This window comes from Malaclemys terrapin, chromosome 15 (genome assembly GCF_027887155.1).
Source record: "Malaclemys terrapin pileata isolate rMalTer1 chromosome 15, rMalTer1.hap1, whole genome shotgun sequence".
Lineage (NCBI taxonomy): Eukaryota > Metazoa > Chordata > Testudines > Emydidae > Malaclemys > Malaclemys terrapin.
In genome coordinates this window covers 8,090,214-8,101,577 of record NC_071519.1, presented here as the reverse complement: position 1 = coordinate 8,101,577, position 11,364 = coordinate 8,090,214, and the positions used below count along the sequence as shown (strand labels likewise).

Below are 11,364 nucleotides of genomic sequence, written 5' to 3'. Positions count from 1 at the left end.
TAGTGTGTCCCACAGTTCTATGTATATGAGAAGTAAATCAGAAATTTAGAGTAGTGACACTACCACTGAGGCCTTTATATATAAATACATTGTAATTAGTTACTACACAGTACTGTCCATTTATGTTATAGGTTACCCTTACTGCTGGTTGTCACCCTTTGGTAAGCTTTACTGGGCAGGAAATAGAAGTGGCTAGCTTCTCTGTTTCATTGGTTGTACTGCTTTGTGATGCACCAGTAGTTGATGTAGATCCAGTTGTTTTTTATGGATGCTGTCTTCCAGATAACCTACTGAATGGATAGTAACCAATTTATCAAATATTGCTGTATCAGGATGTTGTATTGGTACCCAGACACTGAACAAAATTGTTTTGAATAACATGTGCCTTAGTTAAGATGCAGTGTCAGTAACCCAGATTATGACTGGTACTAACAGGGAATTTGTTTACCCAATTTGTTGTTACTGTGTAACTTAATTTCTTGACCAATTTGTTTTTTCCTTCCCTTCATGTTGTTTGCTGCCATTCATTTGTTGATTTTTACCTGTGTGTTGGTTAAACAGTTTAGCAAAGTTATGCATATTGTAAATGTTGTACAGCAACAATACAATACAGCAATACTACAGCAGTACAATGATAATACAGTAGTACAGCAATAACACAGTTGTTTTTACACAATAACCAAGTTGAAATTAAATGATAGTTTATTCTGATCCAGCGAGTGGTTTTTAGCTGATTGTTAACTTAATTGTCCATATATGATAGATAGAGCTGTATTTGACCAGTCTCTTACTTATAAAGCACTTCATTTTTCTTTTCTTGATGCTTGGGGTTTTTTTTTACTATATGCTGACATCATCTGGTGTCTTTAGGGTGTGATATTTTCTGGCGTTTTTGGTCTGTGGGATGCAACTTAAACAAGTTTTGTTAGTTAACATAGTAAAGTTTTTTGTTTTTTGTTTTTGTTTTTAGTAAGCCAAACTTAATACAAAGTTTAACTTAGTTTGTTTACAATGTAATAGGGACAATATAATAGGGACCGAGGCTTTTATAACACAAGCTATACTTTTGCAATTGTTGTATAGACATTCATTTTCACTTGAGATGCATTACTAATATTTTATACTAAATGTAATGCTTGATGGCTAAAATAAATGCTCACAGTCTTCCATGAGAAGGTGTATTGCTTTTCCTTGCTGAACACTTTGTTTCAGCAAAAGAGTTAGTAACATAATTTTACCAAGCTTTTTACAGTTAATTTGCTTGTGATACCAACTTCACTCTTGTTAACTGTTTAGAAGCGCAAACTTTAACAACCACTGCTTCCCATTAACATAACATAAAAGAAAAGTGTATAAAATTAAACCAACTATAAAATTAAACCAAAATAAATTTTAAATACAAGTACTTTGAAGGTATTTGAGGGTATTTGATGAGTCTTTGTTATGTTTGGGAGCCAAAGGTGGAAACCTGTTCAAATTGTTTGGTTAGCTTTATGCATAAATTGTTATTTTAAAACAGTTTGGTTATGACATTTTTATAACTATATTTAGAAGTGCAAACAAATTTATAAAAAGTCCAAACAAGAAATTAACATTTTGTTAATATTATCTTTACCTTAATGTTAAGGTTTCCCCTTACATTTTTTTTTGAATAACAAATAAAAAAAAATGTAAAAAACTAAACAAAACTGTGATTGATAAAAGAGAATTCTTTTTGTTTGCAATTGCATTATTTGTTGAGGCAGAAATATATGTACATATATTTGTAACTAAAACCTTTTTGAACTTTGCACAAAAATTGGTGTTAATAATACTGATTATACCCCAACCATGATTTTAAAATAATGTGGTACCACATATACATAAATTTTTAAAAGCGTGTAAAATTGACTTTTGTTGCAACAAAAAATAAAAATAATAAAAAATAGTCACATGACACACACAACATACAACACAAGACAACACACATGACGTACAGGACAAACTTACAATTAAAAACAAATGGTGCCAGAATTTTATTCATAACTATACAAAGTAAGGCAAACAAAAATAAAAAATAAAAAGGGTTACATTTGAATAAACAAATGATTACCTTATTTAAAACTTGTTACATAAATTGATAAAAAATATATTAATATTTGCCAAATGTATTGTATTAATTTGGTAACAAGGAATTTTGCATTATTTTATATTTAACATTATTTTAAAACATTGCTATATGGAAATAAGAAAAGCCCATGTTTCAAATAATAGTGAGTGGTTAGGATTAGAAGCAGAGTGTGCATCTCTGTTGCTTGGCAACCATATCTTCAAGAAAGTTAGGAATAATTCCAGCTGTTGCATTGCCATAGACATTAGTTGCAGAATTCTTGCTTTTTTACTTTTATTATTTTTGAGAGCCTATCATCGCTCTACATATGCCAGTCCATGTTTCCCCACTTCTTTAAAATTTATATGGACCCCCCTTCCTGGCAATCCAGTGGGTCCATGAGTTATTAAACTCTGTGGGGCTATAAAGGGAGGGGATAAGGGGGTTCCCTAGCTCGAGGGTTTTTGCCATGTTAGATCACAGTTCCTACAGTGGACAACTCGCTTACTCACCAGATCAGAGGTCGGGGTCACCAATGTTGTCAGACGCTACTGGTGTGGTGCTCTGCTCTGTTCAATGTTAATATCAATTGGCTGCATGCGTGTGTTCCCTCTGTGTGCTGTCCCAGCTCTGCGCAGATCGCTGACACAGCAGACCCCAAGAGAACCCCCAATGACCAAAGACTCTAGTAAGGTACAAAGGCACGTCGGCCAGGTTTATTGCCTTTAAAGATACACAGTCTCCAGCTCCCCAGCAAACAAAGTTCAAGGTGCTGCTAAGGTGCTGCTAGCCAGTACATATGTGCTCCCTTGACAATGGACTCAGCTCAGTCATTGGCAAAACTTTCCACTGCCCCCTAGGCTGGACCAAAATACTGCCCCAGGCATGCATTCTTATACACAGGTACAAACAAGTTACACATCACTCCTGACATATTGAGGTACAACCCCTCTACGTAGTAAGGTGCCACCTCTCACCTTGTACATGTTGGTTTAAACAAAACAACTCTATTCATCATATTATTCTTTTGGCCCTGTCATTGGGAGAGGTCAGCTTGTTCCTTGTTATCTATGTGAAATGTGCAAGTATTGAAGTGTTCTAATATCTAGTGTTCAGTACCTTTCAGGTATGTATCTTCTTGCAGCATCAGCCTTTTCCTTGCGAGCTTCTGTGAGCAGGGCCTGCCTCTGGCTCACAGCTTAACTTTGCTTTATGTTAGCAAAGTCTTGATCATTACTTTAGTTCAGGCCTCAGGCCTCATACTGGGCCTCTGATAAGGGTTTATGTTTCAGGGCCTCATCTTACTACACTTCTTCCATGTGCTTTCACTTTTATCTTTGCTATTTGTGGTGTTATTGTATCAATGTTGGTTCCAGGACATGAGAGATGGGAAGGGGGGAGGGTCACATAATATTTTTTAAAGGACCAAGGAAGGGAATGTTATTTACTCCTTCTTATAACACAAGAACTAGGAGGGGTCACCAAATGAAAAGAATAGGCTGCAGATTTGAAAAGAATGAAAGGAAGTATTTCTACACACAATACACAGTTAACCTGGGGAACTCCTTGCAGAGGATGTTGTAAAGGCCAAGATTATAACAGGGTTCAAAAAGGGACTAGATAAGTTCATGGAGGATAGGTTCATCAATGGTTATTAGCCGGGACGGGGCAGGATGGTGTCTCTAGCTTCTGTTTGCCAGAAGCTGGGAATGGGTGAAAGGGGATGGATCACTTGATGATTACTCATTCTGTTCATTCCTTCTGTGGCGCCTGGCATTGGCCTGTCAGAAAACAGGATAATGGGCTAGATGAACTGGTCTGACTCAGTATGACTGTTCTTATCTTCTGCTTTTTATTGAAGAGACAACCTTTCGGGCTACACAGAACTGCAGAAATGTTCTGGGTTGGCTCCAAAGCTTTTCTCTTTCACCAACAGCGGATGGTCCTCTACAAGCTCTTACCCTCACCAGTCTTGTCTCTCCTGGACTCTGAAAAGTGTTTTCTCTCCACTCCCCTTGGAGAGAATTTAAATTTTCCCTTTGGGAAATTATCAGGCTGAAGCAATTGTATTGATTGTGACACTGGAATTGAAGGATTATTTAATATTATAAATAAATGAGTCTAAATCTGAGCTTCCTGTTTTTAAATTGGTTTTCCCAACTCAGTTCTCAATTCTCTTCTAGAAAGGCCTCCAGGATACCTGGTCATGCCGGCAGAAGTGGCAAGAAGAAAGCCCCCCAGTGCTGCTCTTAGTCCCAGGTGGATTGTTCAGTGGCAGAAGGAGTTGATTTGTTTGCTGCCACAAAAGGTGTCTGGGCACCAGATCTCCCTACTTCTTCCAGCACAACCCTGGCTTTTTCCCTGTCCCAGTCACTGGTGTAGGTGGTTCCTTCATGCACTTAGCCAAAGCCTTTCATAGCCTTCTTAGTGTAGTTGGGAGCATGTCAATCTCATAATCTGAAGCTTCTGAGTTTGAGCATCAGAAAGGGCATATGGTTTGCTCCCTGCTTCATCTTTTTCAAAAGAAAATCCCAGAGAAAAGACACTGGAGCAAACTGATTTCTGGAAACCCTCCCACCCATCTTACACACACACAGACTTCTCTTTCTAAGACATTAACTCTTCCTTCTCTTTTATGACTCTTTAATTCAGCTGCAAATACCAGTTCCTGGAGGCCCTTTCCACAGAGAACACAGCCACAGTGCAATGACAAAGCAGGGAGCTGCCAGGTTGTCGTGGGTGAGTAGTTAAGGGAATGCATTAAAAATCCAGCACAGTCAACCCCCTCCTCTCCACCCCTAAGCAGAAGCTTGACAATTGTGATGCTGAGATTCCACTGCCTCAGCATCCTCGACCCCCACTGGAGGCCGGTGTAGAGTCCTTAGATCCCTGTTCATATTTCAGACCCCAGCTGATGAACCATCCCTGCCCAGCAACTCACCATCTGCCCCAGGAGAGCCAGCTGGTGGGCTGCATCCACAGGCAAATAGCTTATACCACTCCCCTCAAAGCAGCAGCTGCACCTGTTGGCAGGTAATCCCTGCTTAAGGGTTGGCTGAAGAAGCTGGGGACCACTTGTTATTTCTTCCATATCGAGTCTCACTGTGTTTGAACACATTTCTCTCTAAAACTGATTTAAATTTAGAGCCCCTTCCCCCATTTCTGCTTTGCATGTGCCTCATTCCGGTACATAAAACATGAGAACAGCCACACCGGGCCAGACCAATGGTCCATCTAGCCCAGTGCCCTGTCTTCCAACAGTGGTCAATGTCAGGTGCATCAGAGGGAATGAAGAGAACAGGTAATCATCAATTGATCCATCCCGTCGCCCATTCCCAGCATCTGTACAGATGTGAAAACAAAGAAACATTTGGGGACCACTTGCAGCTACTTAGAATCACAGAATGTTAGGGTCAGAAGAGACCTCAGGAGGTCATCTAGTCCAACCTCCTGCTCAAAGCAGGACCAACCCCACCTAAATCATCCCAGCCAGGGCTTTTTCAAGCCGGGCCTTACAAACCACTAAGGATGGAGATTCCACCACCTCCCTAGGTAACCCATTCCAGTGCTTCACCACCCTCCTAGTGAAATCATGTTTCCAAATATCCAACTTAGAACTCCCCCACTTCAACTCGAGACTATTGCTCCTTGTGCTCCTTGACTACTGCAGGAAGCCTGGGAAACAAGCAGGGAGAACTGGAAGTCCTGGCACAGTCAAGGAACTATGATGTGATTGGAATAACAGAGACTTGGTGGGATAACTCACATGACTGGAGCACTGTCATCGATGGATATAAACTGTTCAGGATGTTGCCAGCACAGAGGGCCCGAGGACAGCAACAGCGGGGTTCATTGCCCGGTGTGCTTCGCACCAATGAACACACCAGGGTGGAGAAGCAAAGTTTATTTGAGATCTCAAAGTGGTGCAAGGAGACAGACAAGTCTCAGATCAAGCACACTGAGACAAACAGTTTTTCTCTCTTTATACATTTTACAACTAAGACGCCTCCCTTCCCCCCCCTCCCCTCTCTACCGAAGGCATGTGTATACATTCAAGCAGTTAAATCATTCTAGCAGCTATAAGTCTAGCTTGTTAGTAACACTCCTCTAAACTGTTATCTGGTCCTGTTTCCCCTTGATTTATTATCTCCTCTCCAGTCAGAAACATACAGGCCTCATTATTATCGCTTGGTACCAGTGTGAGGGGGGTTGTAACTGATAACTGGCTGTTTACACATTCCATACATCTAGCTTTTGAGGTCAATTAGAGTTAAACATGGAAGAACTTTGGTTCACTTAGGCCTAGTGACACCAACAAGGAAGGATAGGCAGGGCAGAAAAGGTGGAGGAGTTGCATTGTATGTAAGAGAGCAGTATGACTGCTCAGAGCTCTGGAATGAAACTGCAGAAAAACCTGAGAGTCTCTGGATTAAGTTTAGAAGTATGAGCAACAAGGGTGATGTCATCATGAGAGTCTGCTATAGACCACCAGACCAGGGGGATGAGGTGGATGAGGCTTTCTTCTGGCAACTAACAGAAGTTACTAGATCGCAGGCCCTGGTTCTCATGGGAGACTGCAATCACCCTGATATCTGCTGGGAGAGTAATACAGTGGTGCACAGATAATCCAGGAAGTATTTGGAAAGTGTAGGGGACAATTTCCTGGTGCAAGTGCTGGAGGAGGCAACTAGGGGCAGAGCACATCTTGACCAGCTGCTCACAAACCAGGAAGAATTAGTAGGGGAAGCAAAAGTGGATGAGAACCTGGGAGGCAGTGACCATGAGATGGTAGAATTCAGGATCCTGACACAAGAAAGAAAGGAGAGCAGCAGAATACGGACCCTGGACTTCAGAAAAGCAGACTTTGACTCCCTCAGGGAACTGATGGGCAGGATCCCCTGGGAGAATAACATGAGGGGGAAAGGAGTCCAGGAGAGCTGGCTGTATTTTAAAGAATCCTTATTGAGGTAGCAGGAACAAACCATCCCAATGTGTAGGAAGAATAGTATATATGGCAGGTGACCAGCTTGGCTTACCAGTGAAATCCTTGCTGATCTTAAACACAAAAAAGAATCTTACAGGAAGTGGAATATTGGACAAATGACCAGGGAGGAGTATAAAAATATTGCTCAGGCATGCAGGGGTGAAATCAGGAAGGCCAAATCACACTTGGAGTTGCAGCTAGCGAGAGATGTTAAGAGTAACAAAAAGGGTTTCTTCGGGTATGTTAGCAAACAAGAAAGAAAGGAAAGTGTGGGCCCCTTACTGAATGAGAGAGGCAACCTAGTGACAGAGGATGTGGAAAAAGCTAATGTACTCAATGCGTTTTTTGCCTCTGTCTTCACAAACAAGGTCAGATCCCAGACTACTGCACTGAGCAGCACAGTATGGGGAGGAGGTGACCAGTCCTCTGTGGAGAAAGAAGTGGTTCAGGACTATTTAGAAAAGCTGGATGAGCACAAGACCATGGGGCTGGATGCGCTGCATCCGAGGGTGCTACAGGCTGGGGAGCGACTGGCTAAGCAGCAGTTCTGCAGAAAAGGACCTGGGAATTACAGTGGATGAGAAGCTGGACATGAATCAACAGTGTGCCCGTGTTGCCAAGAAGGCTAACGCATTTTGGGCTGTATAAGTAGGGGCATTGCCAGTAGATCAAGGGACATGATTGTTCCCCTCTATTAGACATTGGTGAGGCCTCATCTGTAGTACTGTGCCCAGTTTTGGGCCCCACACTACAAGAAGGAGGTGGAAAAATTGGAGAGAGTCCAGCGGAGGGCAACAAAAATTATTAGGGGGCTGGAACACATGACTTATGAGGAGAGGCTGAGGGAACTGGGATTGTTTAGTCTGCAGAAGAGAAGAATAAGGGGGGATTTGATAGCTGCTTTCAACTACCTGAAAGGGGGTTCCAAAGAGGATGGCTCTAGACTGTTCTCAGTGGTAGCAGATGAGAGAACAAGAAGTAATGGTCTCAAGTTGCAGTGGGGGAGGTTTAGGTTGGATATTAGGAAAATACTTTTTCACTAGGAGGGTGGTGAAGCACTGGAATGGGTTACCTAGGAGATGGTGGAATCTCCTTCCTTAAGAAGTTTTTAAGGTCAGGCTTTACAAAACCCTGGCTGGGATGATTTAGTTGGGGATTATGTCCTGCTTTCAGCAGGGGGTTGGACTAGATGACCTCCTGATGTCCCTTCCAACCCTGACTATGTTCTGTCACCTGCCACCTCTGAGAACAGCTGAGCTCTCTCCTCAGGTAGTTGAAGGCTATCAAATCCCCCCACTCTTCTCATCCCTCACACTCTTCTCATAAGACATATGCCCCAGTCCCCTAATAATTTTTGTTGCCCTCTACTGGACTCCTTCTAATTTGTCCACATCCTTTCTGTAGTGGGGGGCACAAAACTGGATGCAGTACTCCAGATGTGGCCTCACCATTGCCATATAGAGGGGAATAATCACTTCCCTCGAGCTGCTGGCAACGCTGCTTCTAATGCAGCCCAATATGCCGTTAGCCTTCTTGGAAACACAGGCACACTGTTGATTCATGTCCAGCTTCTAATCCACTGTAATCCCCAGGTCCTTTTCTGCAGAACTCCTGTTTAGCCAGTTGGTCCCCAGCCTGTAGCAGTGCATTGAATTCTTCTGTGCTAAGTGCATAACTCTGCACTTGTCCTTGTTGAACCTCCTCAGATTTCTTTTGGCCCAATCCTCCAATTTGTCTAGGTCACTCTGGACCTAATCCCTACCCTCCCGCACTTGGATTCTTTACGTGCTTTCACAGAGCAAAGAGCACATGTTCCATGATTTCATAGGGCAGAGTTTTAGGGCTATTTTGATTCAATGAACTATGCTATAGGATGGTTTCCCTGTGTGGATTTGACCGGTGGATCAACATAGAAGCACATTGTGACCATTCTCAGGCTGCTGAAGGCTGTGAGTCTTCTTGTTGCCACTTGCCACTACTAAGAGGGACTTTTGTATTTGGCAGCTGGATGTTCACGACCAAACTCACCAGCCTGTCAGGTACTCAAGAATCCTCCTCTGAGCTAGAGCAGCCCTGCCAGTTGACAACAGAGGCACCTTAACCCCTGAATTCCTCCAATGTGTCCCGCTCTGGGGTCCAGCCCCAATCACCAGATACTCAGAAAAATCCCAGATCCTCTCTTCCCGAAGCAATGGTATATCCCAGGTTACCAGTTTTACTGTAGACCACTGCTACTGTATAACACACAGCACTTGAGTATAGTTATCAAACAAATGGAAGTTTATTTCACAAGGGATAGAGATTTAAACAAACAAATGCGAGTGATGGAAACCAATCGTTACCAACAGAACAAAATTACAAAATGAAACCTCCATTTTTTAATAGTTACCTTTCCTATCTAAGTAGATTCTTCACCTCACACATCAGTGTATTATAGTGATTGCTAGTCCCTAGGAGCCACGGCCCTGCCTTTCATGAAGCATCACTGGTCATTGGGGATCTCCTTGGTGAATGGACCCAGAGTGTTTTTCTCCACCCTGTCATAAACTGAATCAGTCTTTTCTCTTTATTCACAGAAAGGACAAGGAGGAGATCGTCCTATTGTCCTTTTCACTTCCACAGGGTTTAGATGGCTGTAATTTGTCTTTGATAGTTTTCCATTGGCTTTTCTGGGTTGGTGCAAAGGTTGATAATGGAGCAATACATCACATAGCTGGTTAGTAAGGGACAGAGGACAATTCCCTCCCACTTGAATGGGACATCCCTACCACGACCTATATGGGCATAATTTCTCTGATTCCTGGATAAATATAATAAAATCAGTGTATTCAGTGTGGTGAGTTTGTCAGGTCTAAGACAGGAGTCACTTGTGAATAACAGTGATCTCTTTGCCAATTGGTACCAATGAGTTTTTGTCACACATGCACTGAACTATACTGAGCCATACAGTCACACCCTAATATAATAGAAAGGGAAGGAGAAAAAACAGAGAAAGGAACAATAAGATACTAAAATGAAGTTGGAAGTCTCCATTTCTCTCAGCCTTTGGATAGATGGGCACAAAGAGCTGTAGCTACTGTTGAGGAACTAGGTAATTGGATAGCTGGCTCAACCACCCATACTAGTAGCTTTCTCACATACAGGGAGATTGGTCAAGATTGGAATTGATGTCATGACTTGACTCCCATAGGGGATCAATCTGTGTAAGGCTATGTCTACACTTCAAAGACTGGAAGCATCCTTCTGACAACTTAATATTGTCTACACTGGGGTCCAGATCACATGAACTACTTCTCTCAGTGGAGTGGATTTTTCACACCCCTGAGAGATGTGGCCATGTCAACATAGCTTTTCAGGGTAGACCAGCCTTTAGACGGCTCTTTGATTGAAAGGCAATGGACTTAACCTTTTCCTTGATATTGATGATTGCAGCTTTCCTACCTGCTGGACACATCCTATGACAGATGTCATGCCTTTCCTTTGCAAATTAGAGAAGTGGGGAAGTTAGTGACCCTTACAGTGTAAGTGGGTAAAAAGTTATACAACTTGTCTCCTCGAGTAGTTTCCTTTTTAATAGAAATTGACTTTGAAGCTAAGCGAAATAAGTTCTATTTGAAATACAGAAAATTAAAATCTAGACTGGGCCAATATTCTATTATTCACTCTTTCTCACACACATTCTCCCACCCCAAACTTTTGAGTGAGGTTTTCTACGAGAACTCCTTACACTACAGGGCGTAAATTAAATCAAATTAACTTTTCAAGATTAGCCATCATTTCCTGTATGACTAACAAAACAAAAAACAAGACAACTATCAGTTTTCCAAAAGAGTTGATTATTACACAATTAGTCTCTTACTCTTTAACCAATAATTTCATTTTCATTGATAACAACATATTCAAAGATCAGAAATTCTTGTCATATATGTTAGTTTTCTTTTAATCCCCATTGCCAACAACTGAACCTTGGCTCAAGTTGTGGTTTGTCCCAAAGTAGATCCCAACCACTTCTGTGAGTTCATATATCTCTAGTTCTTTTGCCATGTGTTTTGGTGGAAAGGGTTGTCACGGCATGTGGGGGAGTCAGGGCCCCGCACCCCCACTTCCTGCGATTCACCATAACTCTAAGCCAGACAGTAGAAGAGAAGTTTTATTAGACGACAGGAACACAGTTCAAACCAGAGCTTGTAGGCATAAACAGGACCTCTAAATCAGGTCCTTCTCGGGGGTAGGGATCTTAGACCCCAGCCTTGGGGTTTCCTCTGGTTCCCCAGCCAGCCCAAATCTGAAT

The 11,364-nt window shown here is 42.1% G+C and overlaps 1 protein-coding gene across 1 annotated transcript in view; it reads right to left on the bottom strand.

Annotated features, from left to right (window-relative positions):
- Positions 1-684: 684 nt before the first annotated feature.
- Positions 685-11,364, bottom strand: part of LOC128823111 (zinc finger protein 2-like) — a 36,325-nt gene continuing 25,645 nt past the window's right edge. Inside the window, exon 5 of the mRNA XM_054005217.1 lies at positions 685-897. Coding sequence (XP_053861192.1) covers positions 854-897 — 44 coding nt within the window. The 3' untranslated portion in view covers positions 685-853. The remainder of the gene's footprint in view (positions 898-11,364) is intronic.